The sequence below is a fragment of the Sparus aurata genome, chromosome 15 (genome assembly GCF_900880675.1).
Source record: "Sparus aurata chromosome 15, fSpaAur1.1, whole genome shotgun sequence".
Lineage (NCBI taxonomy): Eukaryota > Metazoa > Chordata > Actinopteri > Spariformes > Sparidae > Sparus > Sparus aurata.
The window spans coordinates 16,480,404-16,504,233 of NC_044201.1; the positions used below are offsets into that span (position 1 = coordinate 16,480,404).

Here is a 23,830-nt window from a genome sequence, read left to right on the forward strand (position 1 = left end):
GTGGATGCCGGCGCATGTTATGTGTACAAGGTCTGGGCAAGATGCACACTCACAGACAAACTCACACACACACGCGCACACACACACACACCTGAAACACACGGCGGCAGTCATGCCTGCTATCATTTGAATTCCTCCCCTGTGGTGGCTCCGTAAGGCATCTCAATCTCCATCATGCTGTCAGAAGAAATAAACACATTACTGCGAGAATTGAGAAATAAAAACAGGCTCTTTCTCCCCCTCGCTCGCATTCGTCGTCGTTAAATGCACACGTGTGGCGGACACACACACACACACACACACACAGACACACACACAAACACAAGCCAAAGACGCTCTCATCCGTTGCATGGTGAAAAAATACATTTATTGGAATCTGTGTCAATGTAGAAAAAAGTGAAAACTGGCTTTCGGTTTTGTCACAGTACCACAGGTGAATGTTCCAGCAGCCGTCTGACTTGAGCGGAGCTCATTTAGGGCAGTACATCTGCTACTGATGACAACAGAGAAGTTGGCCTATGACACCAAACACATCGTCTCACAATCGCCACACCACCAGCAAATACACGTTGTACAGCAATTAACCCAGACCGGTGTTCTCTCGGTTTATTGTGGGTTTTTTCGCAGGAGAGGCTGGTTTGAAAATGTTTTGTTGTGATACTGTTACAAATCCCCTTCCAATAACTATAAAGCCAGGGCCACTGACTGTCAGCGTCTACTGTGGCTCAGAGGAGCTCGTATTGTATGATCAATTGCGGGCCACTTCTTTATCACTCATAACTTGAGCCCATAATATCCCATTTTTGTCCCAGGACCCAGACAACTCCAGTGGCCCCGTGCAAAGCTATGAGGTTCATGCATCATCTTTGATGTCCACCAGGGCCTCCTTTCACTACTCACAGCCTGCCATCGAATAAAGGGAGTATCACATGAATGTTTCTCTTTTCCTTTCTGCAGAAGTCACTTTTTTTAATTCAAATGTTTCCGTCTGAACGGACAAAGACAGACTGGTAGTGACAAATTCTACTCTGGCAGGCCAAATGTTATTATGGGTAGTGCATTTCTATTTCTGATATGACAGGATAAGTCTCACAACACATGGCAAGTCTGTATACTTGATGACTTCAACTCAAAATCGCAACAGAAAAAAGGCATTTGAAAACAACAGAAGGACATTTTCTAAACTCAGATACTGAGTAGTAACATTGAGAGGTCAGTTTTTTTTCCCCATACAACTTTCTTTACATATAGACTTATTTTATTCTTAAATATCTTAAATCTCATATAAAATAATTCATCAGAAACTGATTCTATATACATAGACAAGAGTGCACAAGATGGATAAAGAGATGGTGTGCATGCCGAGAGCAGGGTTTTGCTGTGAGATTATATGCGCTGCTTAGGTGTACATTTCTTTTTTTTTTTCTTTTTTCAGTTTGGCTTTTCTGATGAAACGTATGACTGGTTTTGTCTGGAGCATCGTACTCAATATCATCATTCATAAAACAAACAAGAGCTTCTCAGTCGATACTCAGCCTCTTTTTCTCTGTTTCTGTCTTTTTTTTTTTTTCGAGTGGCAATTCTTCAAAGAGAATGTGACCTTCATGGTAACAGAAAAAAAAAAAAAATATCCATACTTCAACCTTGGCCTCTCCTGGTGCAAGTTATCTACCACAGCAGAACCAAGAGCATTACGATTTTCTGGACTGGATCCGAGGATAAACCGGAGATTACCAGTTGGAAATAATGCAGTATTTGTTGGGGAACGAGGCTTAATCCAAGAGTGTGACAAAAAACGATACATGGCGGGCCGCAGCAGTCGTATCGGGGCAAGCATTCATTTACACTGTTAAAAGTATAGAGCATGGCTACATACAACAAGGCATGCATGCTTTGGGGCTTTCATGTTAGGAAATTCAAACTTAATGAAACATGAAGGGGTTGCATCTGCACTCATTTCTGCCATGTGACATTTTGTGGCTTTAGCTAAAAGTGGGTGAGGTCGGCTGAAACATTTTATTAGTTTTAATAACAGGGAAAATAAGAGGACGTCGGTCACAGGCAGGTTTCCCAAAGCAGCTTATTGTTTCTTCTATGATCACATTCACACTCTTTTTTCCCTCGGAGTGAGAGTGGTTTTATAATTATAGCCTGTGAATAAAAAAAAAATAAAAAAATCTGCACACTCATTTGGCAATGAACTCGCTGTGTGGACCTGGCTCTGTGTGGCACAGTGTTCATAAAATCCGTCCTCTGATGACATCAGCTCTCTATTCATGATGGGCCGTGCCGCTGCTGTTGTTGAACTTCTCTCCAGCAAAAAAGGAAACACAACAATGAAGACATCATACAGACAGCACGATCAATACCAACCTGGAAGAGGATGCTTAATTTCTCTTTTTCTGTTGCTTTTGAATTTTCACAACTTTAACTGGCATCCACACATCTCTGGCAAAGCGACAGTATCTTTGTATATTATTTAGAAAATCTCTTGTAGATATTCACAGTTGCTTGACTGAAAATGGCAAAAATACCCATGGAGTCTAAAATTGCTGGTTTAGTCGTCTAAAACATGGATGCCAAGAGTTCTTTAAAGTACTGGAGGTTCACTGTCATCGTAGACTAATTAGATGAATTCAGATTCGGTAAAAAAATCTTGCAGCGTGTTGCTTTTTGAGCACTAACACACATATTCATACATACAACCATTCATTTTCTTGTATATATATAGAGATCTGTAATAATATGGAACAGTGGAGATACCTTCAATTACATCGGATGGCATGATGTGACACACGTTTCACAAATTCTTCTGGGTTTTGACGAGATTCTGTTCTGTGGATGGAAGCTCTATTTGTCGAGCATTTACATGATATCAGATTTCTGTACAGTAAAACAGCACACATAAAAACATGAGGACATGAAAATAAAAATATCCCACGCTGATTGTGATGTTTAAAATGTTGTTCAATTCTTTTTTTTTTTTTAAATCCTAGAAAGAGAGGTGAGGGTTTTTTTTTTTTGGGCGGGATCATTGCCCCTGTTTTTTCCATCCCACACTACACAGTAGTTTCATTCTTCCAGGGTCCAGTGCGTATATTCCCTGTGCTGTCCGAGCTGTACAGGAGTCCTTCGTGCAGGCCCCCCTTTAGAATCCCGTTCTGATTGGGTGGGTTTTGGGGGTAGGATTGTCTGCGTGGGGCGTGTATCTCCAGATGGTGATGTGTTGCGCACGGGTCCTGCTCGGCCACTTTGCCGCAGCCACACAGGAAGACGCCCGTGTCGCCTGCCTCTGCCGGGCACATTGAAGGGAAAAGGTCTGCCTTGGCACAGCAGATGTGCCTGTGGCAGGGATTATGGCATGCCAGGGCCTCGTGCGTGGTGGCTGCAGCAGCATGGCATGTATGATGCCCATCATGGTGGCCTTCATGGGCCAGATGTGGACAGATGTGGGCGTGGCGCTCGTGTGTGCTGTGGGGGCTGTCAGTGTGTGAGCTGTGCACGCTGCCTCCGTCCACACTGGAGGGGATGTGATAGGCGTACTCCCTCTCACCCCCTGCGCCGCAAGCACCGGCCCCGCCCCGCCGGCTGAAGTGGCGGCCTTTAGTCCTGGTGCTGCTCTTTAGGCAGGGGTGCAGCTGGATCCCCGGCCGGTAACCCTCAGGGTCAGCGTGTAGCAGCACGTGTGTGGCGGCAGGCTCCTCTTCCATCAGCTGCTGGCTATGCAGGGCGGCGCAGCATGGCGTCACAGGTGCCAGACATGCCACATGATTTTGTGAGGACGGAAGGGTGGCATGTTTACAGTGACCTAAGCTTCCATGGCCACAGCTCATCAATGCTTTACCCTGACATGGTGAGTCGTGGTGGCAGTGGCTGTGACCATGGCCATGCCCAGGGGTATCTCCATTCACATTGACCTTGGGCCGCGGTTGAGCAGGCCCATGGGCACCAGAGCAGGCGTTGGCGTTTCGTCCGGGACAACAGGAACACCAGCAGTGCCAGACGTCATCACGCTTGGCACAGTGATGGATGAGGATGAAGAGGCCAAGGGTGACAGAGAAGGCACCGTAGAGGCAGCTGAAGATCATGTCCAGGAAGTGACCCTGAGACACGGCCAGCGCCCCGAAAGTCCAGGTAGCCAGGAACAGGAAGAGGGTGAAGGCCGCAGTTCGTAACTGAGCCTTGAAGGAGTGCTCATTGGCCAGCAGCGCGGGGTTGATGGGAACACCTGGGCAGCCAGCCGGGCAGTGGCTCCCGCTGGGTTGTGCTGCCAGGGCCCCAGGCTCGGCTCCCTGGTGGCAGTGGGTCGGCACGTCAACAGCGGCTAGCCTCTGCTGCTCCTCCGTCAGCTGCTTGAGCTCGTACTTCTTTTCAGGGTGTCGCCGCAGCTGGATGAAGGTAAAGAGGAAGTAGATGCATGTCACCAGGATGATTAAGGCCACAGGGCCGAAGAAGGCTCCCAGGCTCGGCTCCCATGCCATCCAGCAGCTGCAACACACATGAACACCATTTTTAATCCTTAGTTTTATGTTCACATTAAAAAAAATAAATAAATAAAAAATCAGCAGAACTGAAACACTGTATTGTACAATCTCGATAACTTGTCTTAAAGGGCAACTCCATTTGTGTGCAGTGTGAGTACTTCTACATAAGCAAAATAATGAGTATAAAGCATTTTTTGGGGCTCCAGAAGAAGCTGAATGTTATCTGATAATCTCCCCTCTGTAAAGGAATTTCAATGGGACGATAAGGTGCGCTGTCTGCTAGATCCAACTACATATTCTCCCATCAATTGCAACGTGATTTTAGGTAAGCACTTTTCCACAGAGTTTTCCATAGCAGGATAACTAGTCACAGACTGGGGAGTGTCCATGGCATTACACTGTGATACTACATGTATGGCTGAGCTTGTTCTCCTCGGTCGAGCTCCCTACACACTTCAATGTAAGGTATCACATCTCCTGAATCTCCTTTTCTAACCTGGGTGGATCAGATGAACAAAAATTCATCAAGACCCTCCAGTGATGTCACTCAGTGACAAATTGCATTGTGGGTAATGCAGGCATCAGGTTTTGAAAAGCAGTTAAATGGTCTAGCATTGCTCTACTACAACACTGTTGACAAACAAATTATCAAAATCCATATGCCTACATTACCCACAATGCAACCTAGCCACTGAGTGACATCACTGGAGGCAATTTTTCAGATTACCTGTAGTTTCGCTCTGAAGCCACAAAAGACTTCATAATACTATCTAATTTAAGTAGTAGTTTCCCCCTAGATCTGTAAACAAACTTTAATGTGTAAAACTGGTGGAGTTACCCTACAAATGTTTCTAGAACCACAAGTTATGTTCAGTACACACACACATCAAACAAAGGTTTATTTCTGAAAATGAATAATAGCACCTTCTGAGAAAACACTTTTAAGTTGCATTAAATGGTGCAACACATCAGCAGAGGGTGTAACTGAACCTTGACAGCAGAAACAAATCTTAGACTTACTACGGCGCCTGCTCCCAGCTGCCATAGTTGTCTATATTGACAGCTGCTGTGACCCCGCAGATGATGAGAGGCACTCCACCGCTGACTAAGTAAAATCTGTGAGGTGATAGAGGGACAGACAGAGGTAGGGAGAGTGAGAAAGCACAGGCATGTTAGGTGTGGACATGCATCTATGAGTCCTTTATCTCACATCTGGATTACAACAGCACACAGTCAAGAATGTGTCTTTGAACTAGTTACAGGACAAAGATAATAACCGCAAGACAGAGTGACAGATAAAATTAGAAACATGCCGTGAGTAAAGTTCTCAGCTTACCTCAAATAACTCTGACAGCTATCCTTTCCCTGCCTCAAATATTATCTTCCAACAAAAAAAAATCAGGAGACAAATCTGTATTTTCTGAGCTTGTCAATGTGTCTGTGATCACGCTCTAGGGGTGCTATCACACCTACAGTTTGTTTTCTTAGCTCCAAACCCAAGTGTAAATTTTACTATGAAAACAAATCTGTTTTCTGTCGATGTAAGCGTGATTAACTTGTCAGCGCTCATTGCTGCAATTTACGGCATCTGCTGTTCCTAACAGCTCCGAAGACGTGAAGAGAAACCTGGATTTGAGGAGAGGGGGACACTGAATTTACATTCAGTTTTGCTTCCCAAGCACAATTTCTGACAGTTTAGGCCGGTACACAGTTCCATTTTGTGGTTATATCTTCATGCCAGTTTGAACCTTTTTTTCTCGTTTCACACAGACGGCAGTTATCTCAATTGACAAACCAACAAACTGCAACATTTTCAAGAAGGCAGGTGTGCTTTTAATAACAATGGGCCTCATTCATGAACTGTTCTTACGAACAAATTTGTTCTTAAGTCCCACTTACAAAGATTTTATGAAGATTGTGGCATTCATGAATTTTTTCTTATCTAGGATTTTTTCTTAGGCAAGAACAAATCCTACGAACACTCAGGAGTACTCTTACGCACATTTCAGTGCCGAAATGTTGGCATGGTTGTGTTTTCTTCTCTTGTGTAGTTCAATAAAATACAATATTACAGTGATAATTCTGTCATATTTATTCATTTATTTATTTCATATTTTTGGTAATTTACAAAGAATTTAAATTCTAAAATAAATTAAATGTGCCAATGATTTAAGATAAATCAAGTAAATTGGAAACATGCCATCAATTAGTAACCCCCCACCCTATTTATACGTGGCATTTCTCCATCAAAGGCCTGCAAAACAATGGCATATATATTGCTCCTGCGGCTTTCATCAATGTAAGAACACAGCTGCGAACAATTATGAGGCATATGAACGAGTTGGTGAATCTGACGTAGGGTTTTCTTAAGGAACCTCTTAAGAACAACTTAAGAAAGAATCTAAGAAGATTCTTAAGAAGATATTGGTGAATGAGGCCCAATGTTCTCCTCTTGTCTCATACAAACCATGCTAAAGATTTTATAAGCTGTTGCAATACTTGCAATATATTAGTACGACTGGGCAAGCACTTGGTCCATCCACTAGAGATAATGTACTTTTTATAAGTATCAGTCGAGTAAAGCTTGTGATGAAGGAAAATCCTCATCGGGCAGCTGCAGTCTTCTGTGATCACCTGAAGTTCAATTCTGAGGATGTTCTGTAAATACTTTTCTTTTCTGCATTCACTGGATAAAAAAAAAAATAGACACCTTGGGCTCTATCTTGCACTCAGCGCAATTGACTTTGTACACTGGCGCTTGTGTCATTCCTATTTTGCATTCGGCGCACATTGGAATTTTCCCTCCGCAGACGCGTGTCCTTAAATTAGGGAATTAATTTGCGCTCCCGGGGGCGGTTCAGCGAAAAGAGGAGGCGTGTTCCGGCGCAAAGGTTCACTGGTGCTATTTTGCTGTTTCAGAAAACACTTGCGCCACAGACCAGGAAAAACCTAGTCTAAAGTCAGTGGCGCTTATTCAGATGCTATTTTAAGGGCGCATGCTTGGCCATAATGTAGCGTGTGCTCAACCTGCATACACTTTGCTTCTCTCATCTACAAGGAAGCAGTTCCCTTTTTTTTCCAAACCATACAAAAAAAGTTGAAAAGATTTAAACAGAAGAACTAATTATTTCCCCTCTGATATGCGACGCGCCCGCCGTAACCGTGAGGGTCCAGGAGTGGCAATGCGCGATGTGCTCCTAGTAGAGCGGGTGGACGGATATGGAGTTGGGGGAGGAGGAGGAAGGGGCACAACAGGAGCAGGTGGTGCGTTTGGAGACTTGAGGCGATGCGCCTGAGAGGCAGCAGCAACATCGCCACCCGGTCAAGACGGGCATTAATACCTTGCCGCATCCCGGACAGTGAAGTCCGGTCTGACAATGCTGCCACAGCGTGTAGTGGGTCTGGATCCTCTGCATCTTGGTGTTTGCGCTCATCAGCTGGCCTTTGCGTACTGCTCAGCCCGTGCGCACTGCTACCGAGGCCCGGTGCGATGTCCTGGGGATGCCAGCCGTAGAAACAATTGTGGCAATTTCCTCCCACGCCCGTTTAACCAAAGCTAATTTGGATGGATTTCTCCCATCCCCATACAATGCCACTTCTCGGTCTTTTACAGCCCTGACGAGAACGTCGGTCTCCTCGGCTGTGAACCGCTCCTGGGGTGCGCCTGGTAAATTCGCCATAATAATAGCAATGCGCCATGGAACAAGCGCGCCTGCTCTTAAAGGGAGTGTGAGATGACGCTCTGATTGGTTTATTGCACGTTACGCCCAAACCACACCTATGACTAATGTAGCTACTTTAGACCAACCCATTTTAGATTTGCGCCAGGCGCAAGAGTCATTTATCCCGCCGGCATAATAGCAACAGCGCCTGAGATCCGCCCACAAAGCTACTTGCGCTTTGCGTTTGATACTTGCGTTTCAGATCGTTAAGATAGGGCCCCTTATCTCGTAATTACGAGAAAAGATCTGGTAATTAAGAGATCAGGATCTCGTAATTACGAGAAAAGATCTCGTAATTATGAGATGAGGAAGGGTGTGTCGTTGATTGTGGTCAAGCCAGCCGTGGTTCGCGTTTGCTTGGTCAAATCAGCCGCACCATTTTTTTCTAGTGCGCAAATCTAATAACATTTACGGTAATCGTACTGAAGCCGCTCTAAAGAGCTGCTGGTGGTGACTGTGTGGGTCAGACTGCAGTCTCACAGTCAGACCCATGAAGCATACAAGGATAAGGATTTTGACAGAGGATTACTTAAATAGTACACAGTAGAAGTACTTCATTATAGTTACACAAGTATTCTAGGGAGTACTTAGTTCAGCAGTATATGAATCTTGGTCTACTTATGGAAAATACGTTTTTTAATAACACATACAAGTTGGGCGAAATATCTCTGTTAAGATTTTGACACAGGATTACTCGAAAAGTACACAGTAATTTAGCATCTTCTGATCAATCCAAATCAATTTCAGGTTTAAACTGACATCTTCTGCTCAGTCCCACCCTCTTCTGGTCAAGCACCAACCAGTAGAGATACTGATTGAAAAGATTGGTTGAAAAGATCCCGATACAGATAACTGTGCACTCACTCATACCCGTACATTAACGCTTTCTGAAGTGTCGACCCTTTCAAACTAAAGTGGCTCCGACCTTTGTTATGGCGTCAATGTCATCATAAGCGTCCATCCTGTCAGCAGCGGAGCATCCACCAACAACATCAAACACTCAGTGGACTGTTTGAATGCAGCGTTCAAATGCACTGTGAGTGAGGAGTGCACTGGTTGAAAATTGACTTTATTTATCAATTCATATTATATTCCCCAATTATCTGTACCTTTGTATCATCAAAGTAACACAGTGAAACTCACAGTGACCCTGTTAGCTTTGAGAGATTGTCATAGATATAGTTAACAAGATCTTTATTGGTTTATTTGGGGAAAACAGAAAACCTTACATTTTTTACAAGCTGGGATGACTCACAGCTGCACTGCACGTCAGCCAGCAGGCTGGGGGTAGTTTGACAATCACCACATCTCTCAGACTGAATGTGAATTGTTACATTTTTGATCAGTTGAAAGCTTGACCGACATCTTATACGCTTCCAAAAAGGATGATGCAGTGGATTGGCGTCACAGTCTTAACCCGACCTTGACCACAGACACAAAACAACTATAGACCGATCCCAAATCTCCATCTTCGTGTTGAAACTGTTAGAAAAGGTGGTTACCAGACAACTCACTGGCCATCTTTTCCAGTAATAACCGTCTTGTTTCAGACCCAAACGCTCCAACAAAATTGCACTGAGTAAAGTGTTAATAAATAACTACACTTTTAATTGCAAGGGATTGTGTTCTTTCATCTGCCTCGCTGCATTTGACAATGTGAACATAACATCCTTCCACATCATAACATCACGACCAATGAGCCCCATCAGGCCTCATTGGTCTGATGGGGCTGGCCCTTTACTGGTTTTGTTCATAACCCCCAGTGTTCTCATGTTGTCCAATACTTAAGCACTGTATTCCCCCTCTGTCTATAACGATTTGTTTCAGCTGCTGTCTCTTTAAGGCTCATCTACCAAATAATCTGTCTCCTCCGACTGGTCAGCTCACACATGCGTGACCTAGCACCGCTAACAACAACAGCGCAGGTGTGATAAATCAATTCTTAAATGCCAAACTGGCAAACTTAGGTCTAAATCATACTGGAAAAAATACATGAATTTCCTCTCCATAACTTAATGTAGAATAAATAAAGCTCTGTTCCGAAAGAGTTAATCATTCTAGTATAATTTCGCAGACCATAGTTGGCCCTGCTTTGTTGTATAAATTGATGAAGAATGATTGTGGTGCAGTGTGCATACAGATCCTGCATGTCATTGTCAAGGAACAAAGGCCCATGTATTCATGTAACTGTGTATCCATTGAATCTGCCTAAATGTGCAACATTAGACAGATGTCTCTTGTCAGTTAGTCATGGAAAAGGTGATAATGTGAGCATTAAGCAGGCACACATTGCAATTTCAATGCAAAAAAAAAAAGATATACATTGTGCAGCTCGACTCCTAACTGCACATTTGTCAGTGCATCCTTGCCGCTCAGCCTATTATACATTACTTCAGCGTGTTGGTTGTAAGCGTCCTCAGAAATTAAAAAAATGCACGTCCTCGAAATGCAATTAAACACATGAACAATAAGGGCAGTGTATCAGAATGGGAAGCAGTGTCAGCAGCAGACTCTGAACAAATGACGACAACAAGGGCAGAAAGTTTTGAAGGGAAGCTAATAAGTCACTGTTGCTGCTTTCTCTGCCATCCTCTTAACATTAATGCGACTATAACCCCCTTATGCATTGCTACCTTTAGTTATTCTCAAGCAGTCTAAAATTGGAAGGTATTTTGACGTCGCTTTGGGATGATACTCACATCATCTGCTGCCTTGTGAATATGCTTTTAATTCTTCAGGTACACGCGAGTACACGGGGAAGCATCACAGCACACACCAGCCTTAAGGATTCACCACAGAAACAAAGCTAATCCCCAGCAGCTCCCTCCCTGCACTGTCCTTGTCCTCTTTCTCTCCACTGTCACCCACTTTCCTTTATAACACTATGCTATTTCCTTTTCCTTCCTGCTCAATCTCAACCTCTGTCACTGCTCTAACCTTTCCACCACTCCATCTTCCTCCATCTTCACCCCCGGTTTCCTCCCTTCCATCCCTTTGCTCTCTCTCTCTCTCCCAATCTGTCCTCCGTCACAGAGCGACCGTCCCAAAAATTCAATTACAATCAAGATGTTTGTCTGGTCTGGTCAGCGAGGGGTGGTTGGCCGGTCGGAGGGGAGCTGAAGGAGGGAGGGGATGGGGTGGAGGGGGGCATTACCAGCCTGTCGCTGTCTCTGAGTGGAACGGTTCCCCCGGGGGACTCTCCTTCAACAGAAAGCCATTTACACACCCGTCAGCCAGATAAGCATAAATGAGAAGAACTAGTGGATGTTAAAGCACCCGGCGCGTATAGCCCTCATTCCCCCTTTATCCCCTGTAGGAAAGCCTGCTTGTGTTTCCTGCAGCTCCTGTGCCCAGGAAACACATGCAAAAATATGTGCCATTGAATTATTGGCTACATGCTTTCCTGTTTTTATGCAAAAAAGGTGCTCTGTCGCATTAAAATTCTTGCCAATGCACTCGCTCTTTTGTGAACACACGCACACACAAAGTTTGTACACTTTGACATGCACACGCACACACACGCAAAACCACACACAGACTTTTGCTTGCCATTCTATTAAAGGTGGCCTTTAAACTCCACCAAAATGGCTGTGTATGCAGAGTTGTGCTTTTGAGTGAGTTTAGGAACAGCAATCATCTGATATAAATAGACCCTAAAGTGCCTTTCAGCCAGCACTTACACAGTGCCTCCCCTCCCACCCTTGTTCCTCTGTCCTCCGTTTTGTGGTGATGAGCTGCCCTCTCTCTGGACCCGATCCAGGACATACATAGCATAACTGGGGACAAGTGATGGTCCCCAGATGTGCTGATGACAGATGAGTCCCTCGGTGACATGAGGTACAATTATATTTCACTGTGATTGTACTTTATATGATTACATATGACACATAAAGTAAATTGATTGATTGATTCATCTTAGATGCATTGATTCATATAGCTCAAGTGAAGGGCAAAGGTTTAGCCAATGAGTAAAGCTGGACTACGCAACAGTAAATCATGGTATGGCGGTACGCCTTTTGAATGCACAGTATGTAATTTTTGCAGCAAAACAAAAGAAAAAAGTAGATAATGGGAGTTATCTTCATTGTTGAACAGCCACCACTGACAAAAATATGTCCATGCATCAGGCACAAATGGTCAAGTTGGTCATGGTCATGTTATGTTTAGTTTGAGGACTGAGGAGAGTTTGCAGCTATAACTGTAAAGACGACATACAAGACGAATAATTTGAAGTAAGGAATTGCTATAAGGCTAGCAGATGAACAAAAGACCCTCAAGGCCTAACATCTGTACTTAATATTCACATAATATTATCATATGTATATCATTAACAGGTTTACAGCTTACTAATTAACACATTTTATCACATTAAATCCATAAAAAAATCATGGCCAGGAGGATTAGACAAATCCAAGTTAGCCGTTTCCCCGTTTCCAATCACTGATACAAGCTGAGCTAACTAGCGGCTAGCTGTAGCCGTACATTTCATAACAGAGATGAAAGGTGTCCATCTTCTTGACTGATTTCTAAAAATGTTGTGCTATTGTTTAAAATCTGCAAAATAAAACAGTCTATTTGCTCGATATTTTTAAGTTTAACACTGTAGTTACCCCTATGGTGAGGTCATACGCAGGACTTGGGTCGCATATTGCACTGTAATGAAGCGCCAATGTTGATTTGTTCTTGAGTCGTGTTGCATAAGTAAGCTAGCTTGTGTAAAGTGACCTGACAGAAGGTTTTCCATGAGCTAACAGACTTAGCAAAAGTCATAAAGACATTATTTTTTTTTTAACTGTTTGTCAGCAAGTTTTAATTTGAATGTCTAACTGGATGTTGCATATAACAAATCATCGCTAACTTGACCACAGAGCCCTTCACGCACAGAAGTGATGCTAGGGGGGCAGGTAGAGCGTCATTGTTGGAAGACTAAGTCCACTGACCGACTGCTGTATTTGACATGTTGGGCGTGAGAATATGTTGTAACCTCATATTCTTCATTTCAGTGGCGATGGGTCTCTTTATGATTTTAAAGAGATGTTCCATAGACCATTTCATTTTTGAATACACCTATCTCATAGTTCCTGCATCATCATCCACTAATACTAGCCATTTCCCTTTCAAAAGACCAGTCTAAAAATAGCTCTTTCAAAACATCCATAACCAGTGAAAAGCAGATGCACTGTATGATATGATATCTTATTTTGAGTCTCAGCCTGCGCTTTCTATGAAGGGAATTAGCTTTTTTGCAGTTATCAACGATGACAGCTCGGAGAGAAATGCTGGTGGTGACATTCAACAGATTTTGGAGATTTTTAAACTAGAAGGGAAAAATGTTCCCTCAAAGTAAAGTTTTGCTTCAGATGAAAAATCTGCAGCCATCGTTTCAGATGACTGTCAGTAAATAGCAGAAACAGAAGGCGTGTGAGGTGTGTGGTCCATCACGGCGTGGCAGATTTCTGACAAAGGTCAGTGTGATGGTCTGCTGGGTGTGCCATCAGACACTTTCAGGAGTGGAGGGACAGGCAAAGAGTTAGATGAGAAGGAATTGTGGGCTTGTTGGGAGGGGAGGGGGGGAGAGGGTGCTAGGAGGAGAAATTGATTTGTCTCCAGCTGCTAAGTCTCATTGCATGAGCCTGTCTGACAGGGAGCATTACAGTCAATCACTGTGGATCAACTCGACTGCCGCGCCACACGATCCCATCGCCTGCCCCCAGACAAATTATCTCATTCACAAGCGGTGCATGTTGGGAGAGCCTCGAAAGCGTTCGTATTAAAAGCACCCAATCACGCAGGTGTCTGAGGATTTGTTTGGCAAGGGGAAGTGCTGCTTATAGGGTGAGGGGATCCTTATCTGGCCCGTATCCTCGGTGACTTTGAGATGTGCGGGAATACGTGATTGAGCACATTATAGTTTTAATAATGTCAGACGTATGATACTGCTCACTTATAGATTTTTATAGATATTAGTTTCAGCTGGTATGGGGGATAAACGTCCATGTGACCGTGACGTGTGTCCTCTAAAATACCCCCACAGAAAGCAAATCTAAAAGCAAGTGTGTAAGGTATTCCAGCAGGGTTCACATTCAGTGCAAGTCTGCATGTTTAAATAATTTTTCCTGTGCGGGGTCATTCGCTGTGACAAAATATTTCGAGTTCGGGAATATTCGAGCTCCTGAAACGGCGCACTCCAAAACTGAATACAAGATTAAATGACAAACAGGAATTTGTTACAGTTCAACCCTTGTTTGCCTCCGTAGCGCCGCTCTCGAAACCCTTCCCTTAAAAGGATTTCTCGACGAAGCTTCTGGAGCTCAGCTCGGCGGCACGGTCGCAATGTGCAGAAGAGCTCACACAGCACCTTCTCACCGCAGTGGGGAGAGCACCGTATGTGTCCACGAGCTGATCCTCTTAAATGTGCCTGAATGTCGTGAGTAAGCAGAAAAAAAAAACCAGGGGAGAAAAAATGGAGAATGAGCAGAGGAGAAATCACAAAAAGCAGAAATTCAATCTGATGTGTGCATCTGAGCGAACGGGAATTAAACAGGTCAAAAGGCTAAATACATTTAGATTTGTGATAAAGCTCTTGGCTCAGCAGCCTCCTGGGTGACTGAGGTAATTAGTAATAGCACTGAGGTGATGCCATAGTAACAGGTTGCTTTAAGTCATTCGCTTATTTGTCCTTCCTCCTCCTCCTCCCCCTGACATTCATCTGCCCTCCATTCTGTTAGATTCCAGGGCAGCAGGACGCCTCAAATAGAATAACTGAGCCAAAACATTTATTACACACCCAGTTCAGCTATTCAGACGCGTTCAAATGCCTGCAATAGTGCATCTACAGCGCAGAATCTGAGGCTACGAAGTGCTTAAAAATAACAAAAAATATAAATCATTGTAAGGGGAGAGTATTTGTTCCTAATCTGTTTTATCTGATACGTCTCCAGCTCAAGTCTGCACCACTGGCCATGTTCCAAATGTGTTCATTGCAACTGATTGTAAAGTGGAGTTTAAGCAACACTACGTAATAGATATTTTCTTTTGCATTCCAAATTTACTTCTTGCAGGGATCGAAACTTTTACCCTTTGACATTTACATTTATCAGATTTAGCCATGGATGTACTAAGACAGGAGCACAGAGCTTCTTCCCCATAGATGACCATATCCAGTACTGACAGATTTTAAGACGTCTGTTAAAGTGTTGACAGAACGTATCCAACTGCAAATAAAGTACACTTTTGCTCTTTTAAGAATACATTTTTAATTGAATTGAATTGATCTGTGGTTATATATCTTTAAACTTATCACAGGGCCAAGGACAAACACAATTACAGGCAGAGAGTGCATGAGCATGTGCAGCGAGCCACCGACGCAGAGGCAAACCCGGAAGCAAGAATATCTTTTTTTTTTTTTTGCCTTAAATGCCAAGTGAGCAACTTTCGTTCAAGTGACTGGGTGCCAATTTTAAGTCCAGTATTCAATTTCTATTATACAGTATATTCACACCTTGAGCTAAATATTTGAACCATTTGCCCATTGCATTTAGCTAACTAAACTGTTTCTAACTATCTAACTTTCAGCCACGGCTGCTGATTGTCTTACTTGTGCCTCAGGACAAGATGATCTCTCGGCCCCCTCCATGGCCATGGCCCTGCTTTAGACTATCTATTTCAACTAATTATCTGTTACCTTCATCTTATGATTTCAACTGTTTATCTGCTACTTCAAGTAAACTATTTCACCTGTCTGGGTGGTCATTTAAACTGTTTAATAGTTACATGTGGTCAATTATTTCAAATGTTCATCCATTAACTTAAGTGTGTTCACTAGTTTTCATGTGATCTCGCTTTAGCTTAGGGTTGACACAGTTAACTCAGGCTGGTAAGCCTGGCGTACTGTACCGTGCTTTGCTGTGACAATATATTTGCTCAGATCAGTAGCATGCTAGTTTGTAGTTCAAATGTCCATTTTCCTCCTCCATACAAATATGCTGATAGGTATGTTTTTTAAAATTATATAATAATTTCTATTTTCAGTTTTTTTCTAGTATCTGCATGTGAGTGGAAATAGCTGGGCCAGGACATTAAAAGACACAAGTATGGTGATGGCAATGCTTATAGTAATGAGATTTAAACAGCCGCTGGTCTGTCCTCTGTATAGTCCCCGATCGCTGCTTTATTTAAACTGCTTCAGTTAAACCGTTTTTGAACTTCATGAGAATCCCAAAATAGTTGTACGAGCATACAGGCTCAGCAGAGATGGACAGCTTGAATTAGTGCAACTGATTAGTAACAGTTGCACTGCAGTTACTCCTATTAAGTTAACTGACATCAAAATTGCTATATTGAGGCCTTAGACAGATGTTCGTCAGTCTTACACAACCCTGCTGTCAGCGTTATTGTTGCTAAGCAGCAGTTTGTACCTTGAATGTCACTTCTAATGGCCTGAGCTAAAAAAAAACTCTTTTCAGAAATTCTGAAATTTCTACTGATTAAATGGAAATCACTTGACTTTTTCTAATCTCTGGCGTTTTATCAGCCCAATTTTCACATTAAGCGAGTCATTAACGTTCAAAACCTCAACTTCTTCCCTCGTGGCGGACAGCGACTCAGATTGAAAAATGTAATTTCTTTACATGATGTGGGAGAGATCCACAAAGGAGAGCCAAGCGGTATAAATAGGCAGACATGACAGCTATGTCACCACAGAGTGAACAAAGCCACGGGCTTGAAAGAATGCAAACTAGCTGTGGATGTCTCTGCAGATAAACAAAGCAATAGCTCATCTGTGTGAAGCTATTGTTGCCCTCTAAAGGAAAACATGAGCCTGCACACAGCTGAGAGAAATACGCAAGACGCCATAAATCAGCAGAGGCACGAGTACATGCGCTCAAATACATGGCTGAGTACACCCACACCTCTGCGTGATGTATGTAGCTGAGAGAAGATCTCCACAATCAGCGCAGTTCAGTATCCAACCAAATGTGAAACATGCACACAATCTCCCCGTCTGTTCCTGAGCTGTAGCACTGAATGACGACCAGAAAAAGCTTTTTTGCTTTTTGCGTTATGATGTCACTGTGAAGTTGCCCTTTGACCTTTTTGGCTATAAAAGTCATCACTTAATGATTTAATAATTTTTCCAAAAGACATTTGTGTGTAACTTAGCATATGAATTCTTGGGTCATGGCCAAAAACCATGTTTCATGAGTTCAAAGTGACCTTGACATTTGACTTTAGACCATTAAATTGACCATTTAAGGTTGAAGAAATTCCATCAATGCATTCCTGAAATTCCGCATTCTGAATAGGCTGGACGACAGATGGGTCAAAAACAAAATGCCTCTGGTCATAGCTATCGTTCATTCATTTTTTAGATATAATATGATAACTTGATAAAATACAACAAATGATTTAAGAGTCAACGTGGGGCACCACATTTTCTTTTGGTTTGATGCAGAACTTTTACTTGTAATAGGGTATATTTACCATATTGGATTGGCGCTTTTGCTTTTGCAAAGGATCTGAATGTTTTTTTTTCCACTTTATGATGATAAATACAAGCTGGAACAGGAGCAGCCTGTTATATGACTTCCACCTACATCTGACCGTCTCAGTCAGGTCATGTTCTGTCAAAAAAAATCAAATAAGAAAGCAGATAATTGTGCAGTGGAGCGGTCCTTGCCCTCTGATGATGCACAAGCAGCAGTAACAGTGCAGCAAAGATCAAAAACCACCCCTTACACACACACAGGCACAGAAACACATATGCACACACACACACACACACACACACTGTGTACTTCTGCATCTAGAGGCAGTCAGGGTTGAGGAGGGTTGCAATGTTTTTGTGCTTACCTCAACAGGGGCTGGTTGGGGGGCGGAGGTGGGTCACCATCTTGGCTCTGCGGAGGCTTCTTGGTCACCTGTTTGTAAATGTTCCTGGCCGTCACCCCGAGCCACAGCATGGTCGACAGGGACGAGTAGTGCAGCACGACCCCGACCTGAAACAGGGTGACAGAAGGTACATCAAGTTATTTATCTGACTTTTGTGAACTTTTGCTTATATATATGCTGTACAGTATGCTTCTGTGGAAAAAAATGTCAGACCTGATTATATTCCTGTAAGTCAAAGTAAAGATGTTCAGGGGAGCTGTCTCTCCTCTCTGTCAAAAAACATCATCAATGTCACTCCAAGGATGTCTCCATAGACGTTTTCCTGCAAGACCTGCCTGCTTTGTCTTATCCATCAGTAAAAGACAATAATACAAGTATAGAAAGACAGGTTCAAAAAATGCTATTGAATCATCAAGGTTGTTTGGGATAAGAGCATTATGGTGAGGTTATACTGAGCAGCTCCTTATCAGTTGAGTTAGAGGACACAAGGTGTACACTGTGAATAATAAATCTGAATATAAATGATAGTCACGTTGACAACTATCAGCGCGTGATTGTTTTCCAAAACGCACTGTACACATATCTGCGCTCGTCCTCCTTTTAATATTCATGAATCATGTTTGAATGGGGAAGCTGATCTAACTTTGTTTAAAGGCTTTGCCAGCGCATAGAAAGAGGGAAGAGATGAGAGAGAGGAGGGAGAAAATTAAAATGCACTAAGCCTGGTCTTCACACAGCAAGTCTGCTCATGATGTACTGACAACCTGAGATACCCAATCAAACGGCTTCTCTGCAGCCTGATAGGCCCAGGGACTGAAGCTAGTGTACCACGGTCCAGATTCTAATTGGAAGTGTCCTTGAGCTGGTTATAAGAGCACAGAGCGGTTGGCGAAGTCAATCAGGGGCGCGGAGTCCGCACACTTCAGAGCTTCATTAGTGCCGAGAGCAAGGAAATGTGTCTGTAGTATGGTATGAAGGACAGAGGGAGAACAGAAACGTAATGAACGAGGCGCACACATTTATCATAAGTGGCTGATTGTACAGTTTTTGCCTTCCAAACCAACAAAAACAGAACAATAAAGCCGTGGCTGCACATTAATTGTAATGCACATACGATATTAATATCTATCTGACTGTAAATTTACTTTTGAATTGTGTGTAAGTCCGGACCATAAAAAGTATGCGATCATTTAGGGCCACAACCAACAGGACTGCGCCACACTTTTTACAGTGTTAATTGGCTCGCTAACGTCAAGATTTCAGCACGTAGCCATGGTAACCCAGCAGAATTCTTGGAAGCGTTGAGCCACCGGCCGGGTCAACATTTTGTTGTTATCTAGCAGTGCCATCATGTTGAGTCCACTTGTATAGTATTGTAGTCTCCATTTGAAAACTTATTTTGATGAACCAAGTAACATTACACAAATGGCTCTCAAGAGGAAATTCCAACTGGCAATCGAGGATGGAAGCTTCCAGCCTGTATTTAAAAATGAATAATAATCTAACGTGTAATCTTTAAATGGCCGTCATTAAAACATTTCAACCTCTGTGGCACCGCAGCTGTCTGTGTCAAACTCATTTGTCCATCTCTTTCAGAGTGTGTGTGATCTGGTGGTTGTAGTGTTTTGGAGGTACAAACAAAATCTAGTTTAAGGCCAGCAAACTCAAAGAGCCAGCGCTGTAAGCACATTTTCCGTATTTAACACAATATCATCTTGTGCTGAAGAGTCGAAGAGTGTCACCTGTTTCGTGTACATTGCTTATTTCTTGTGTGCACCTTGAGGCGAGGATTAACTCATCAAAGACCCACAACAGAGGGTTAAGTAACATATTTTATAAGTGATGTTGCAAAGATTTTTTTGTAGATACAATCCTGGAAGTGTTGGATACATAGGGATATGTATGGATGACATTGTACAAAGTTGTTCGGTCACAATACAGGGACTCTCGGTATGAGTTGTCTTTATCAATCAAAATGAACTTTGAGTCAGGTTTTGGACATCCTCAATCATGCGCCCTTAGAGGCAGCTTGCAACAATGCAATTATCCATCAGGTTGAGAGAATGCCATTCTAAGTTACTGTGACAGTGGTGGGAGAAACTGGCAATTCACCAGCTGACATTTTTGTTTATTGGTGGACCAGAATGTGATCGGTCAAGATGAAAATCCTAGTTTGATTAACACCATCCCTCTGCCACCACCAGCAACACCACCACCTTACCTGTCACAACAGCTCTACATGAGACCACAAATTGTCATCGCAACTCCACTACAAAATCTCATGATGAGCACCCACAGTATCTCAGGCCAGTGAGCAGCCAAACGATGACACCAAAGGAAAAAAATCACATCATCTACCAACAACAAATCAGTAATCCAACAAGAGCAGCACCCTGCCATCGCAGGCAGGTAACCAGAAATGCTTGTCAGACACAAATCCACCTCATTGCTCAAATAACATGTTTCCTCTTAGGTGTGTCAGACTGTTTTCCAGGTGTAGGTGAGCCAAGCATCTGACTTTGACACTGGAGACCACTCTCGCTCCTCACACTAGTTAAAAATATATAGGTCGCCTATTAGTTCAGTTGGTAGAGCAGGCGTCCCATATACAGAGGCTTTGTCCTCAGTACGCAGTGGCCTAGGTTCGAGTCCCGGCCTGGGGTCATTTGCTGCATGTCACCCCCACCCCTCTCTCATCTTGTTTACTGTCATCTCTGAAGCTCTCCTATTACTAAAGCCTTACAAAGGCCGAAACATTTATAAATATATGTAATATTTCTGCATTACAGTGTCTAGACCTTACGTATGTTTTGTTGAGTTGTGTACTAACATTATCCAACATTACCAAAAATGTAATTTCATCTGCAATGTCATTGTCAATAAACAATGACGACAACAACTAACATAATCCTGTGCCACGCTACTTCAAATTGTCCATCAAGTCTGTCAAACATTTGCACACAGTTTTCACGAGACTGCTAACAGGACATAATTTAGGCACCTGACAAAAATGCAGGATTAAATGAGTGACATCTGTTTAGATAAGACCTATAATTAATCAGTGGATGGATAGGTGGATTAAGAAGGTCTGCAAACACAGTCATATCTTGATATTTTAGTATTCATGGTTGCTGTGTGCTTTCACCTCATGTGCCTTTGTTGAAAGAAAATCTGGGTAAATACATAATTTCAGTCGGCGATCGGATCAGTGAGCAGGGCGGCGATTGCACAGTTAACAAAACAGGAGTTGGAAATGGCCCCAGAAAACCTGATCAATGTGTCCATGATAAAAAGGCCACATCCACAGTCACCTCAAACTCCATCTTTCATCACTTCAGATGGGTGTCAGTGTTGCATAAATAAATGAAACCTCACACCCATAAAAAAGCGGTTTGATAAAGATTCAGGAAATTGTGACAGCCGAAGAGTGGTTATCTCCATTTTGTGTACGAGTGAGGTCACGGAAACAAAAGGCAGGAGAACAAAGTTAGAACTTTGGCTTGTGCAGCACCAACACTCAGTCTTTACAGCCTTTAATCCCACATATCACAGCATGTAGTCAGCTTGGTAGTGATAGTTAGCTAGTTAGCTTTGCAGCTTCAAGTGAGTACAATTTCAAGGTCCATATGTGTAAGATAGCAACAGATGTAACAAGACAAAGACAAGACTGAGATGTCATGTTTAATACACGAAGCAAGTTAACTCAAAGCCCTGAAAGGCAAATTCAACTTGAGTGCTCACAGACATACTGCGCTGTACTCTACTTTACTAACAAGGTTCAATGTCGGTTCAAACAGTTAAATAACGCTCTTAGGATTATGAAGAGGCAGAGGCAGGTGACAGGTAATTTCTGTCATTTGAAACACTCTTTTCAGCAGCTAAGATAATCTATTATAAAGCTGTAGGAGCACAAAATCATTTAAATAGATTTTATTTTTAACACAAATTCTATGCACACACGGTCACTTCTTTTCATAATTAAAGGAGACCTGTTATGCTTTTTCCATTTTTATTTCATTAATAATATATGTTCCTGTGCATATAAAAGATGTTAAAGTTAAAATGGTCCGCACTAACAGAAAATCCTTTCTCCCACAGAAAACACTGCTCCTGAAATGCCTCGTCAGCGGTCTCGCCTTTAATTCTGTGACATCATGCTATGTAAACATGTTAGACATTTTGCCTTATTTCTGCCCTCGCGGCTAGTTTGGCACATGAGAACTGATTTGGCACAGCTGCTCTGTTTTTGTTAGCAGTGCTGGGTCAGGCATGTGTGAGCTGACAAATCAGAGGTGACTCGAGGGGGGGCCTTAACGAGACACGAGCTAAAACAGAGTGTTTCAGATAGAGAGGGAATACAGAGCTGCTGCAAATATTAACAAATATTACAAAAATGAATGTGAACTCTTTTATTAACTAAAAGCAGGAACTATCACATAAATAAATCATTTCGCAGACGGAAAGAGAAAAAATATGCTGGCTACAGAGAGGGGGAACTGGCAGCCGCACCTGAAGGTGTGCATTAGCTTATGGGGACGTTATGTGCACTCTGGTTGTGTCATTAATTATTGGTGACAGTTTGGTAGAGATCCAAAAAGCACAACACGGTCAGTCGAGCATTTTTCAATATTTATGGGTCACAAGTCAAGTCTCCTGAGCTTTTTGCCTTCATGTCTCAAGTCAAGACGTCAAGTTTCACAGCAAAGGAGTCGAAGTCAAGTCACGAGTCCTAATTTTTGCACCTCAAGTCTAAAGTCTATAGCTTCAGTGTAACATAATAGAATTCAACAGCACAACAAACTCCAAAATGATAACTAAGCACTGAACTATCTCCCTGACAAACTGCATGACTTTAAAATGTTTTGCATGAGAATCAACTTAACAATCTTTGCAAGGCAGCGAGGGGGAATTCTAAATCATTCAAGCCTTCCCAAAAATTCAGCGCCACTGTACCAGCCTGTCTTTGTCTCCGTCTAAAATACGTCTTAACTCCCAACAGCTGTTGGAACACACTGTTTCAACTGATTTCATCATTTACACAAAATATACCAAAGAAGACAACATTTTACTGATGGTACACGTACAAATTCACAAATACATAACCAACAACAATAACTGATAAGGCAACTTCTGATACGTACATCAAGAAAGTCCCCAGACTCCCTTAAAATAATGAGCTCAAAGACGTTTTATAAAATGTGTTAAACGTTGTCCACAGCACATTGTTAAGTATTTGGGCCTTCTTGTTGATTAAGCAAACAATGTAGATGAAGATATTTCTTTTAATTGTGTAAAAATGTGTCATGACTCAAAGCTCTTGTCACATTCATCCATTCACACACATATTCATACACTGATGGCAGAGGCTGCCATGCAAGGTGCCAACTGCTCGTCAGGAGCAATTTGAGGTTTAGTATTTTGCTCAAGGATACTTCGACATGCAGCTGGGGGAGCTGGGGATTTGAACCATCTGATTGGTATACGACCCGCTCTACCTCCTGAGCTACAGCTGCCACATATCCTATCAGTTTGTTCTAGTGATGTATGTGTTTGTTTGCATACAGAGTGGGGAAGTGAGGTCTGATCACAAGTGGTCACTTGAGATGCACGTCACTGATGCCAGGTGTGAACTTCTAACGTATTACAAGCTGGGATTCAACATTTCTAAAACAGATGGTACAATATGAAATATGAGATGTCCTGCGAGAACAGTGTGTCTAGACAAGATGTGAA

The 23,830-nt window shown here is 42.7% G+C and overlaps 1 protein-coding gene across 2 annotated transcripts in view; it reads right to left on the reverse strand.

Annotated features, from left to right (window-relative positions):
- Positions 1 to 341: 341 nt before the first annotated feature.
- Positions 342 to 23,830, reverse strand: part of adgra1b (adhesion G protein-coupled receptor A1b) — a 181,343-nt gene continuing 157,854 nt past the window's right edge. For both annotated transcript variants that reach the window (XM_030442531.1, XM_030442532.1), the window contains 3 exons: positions 18,059 to 18,204; positions 5,505 to 5,600; positions 342 to 4,488 (listed from right to left, as the gene is read on the reverse strand). In XM_030442531.1, coding sequence (XP_030298391.1) covers positions 3,060 to 4,488; positions 5,505 to 5,600; positions 18,059 to 18,204 — 1,671 coding nt within the window. In that variant the 3' untranslated portion in view covers positions 342 to 3,059. The remainder of the gene's footprint in view (positions 4,489 to 5,504; positions 5,601 to 18,058; positions 18,205 to 23,830) is intronic.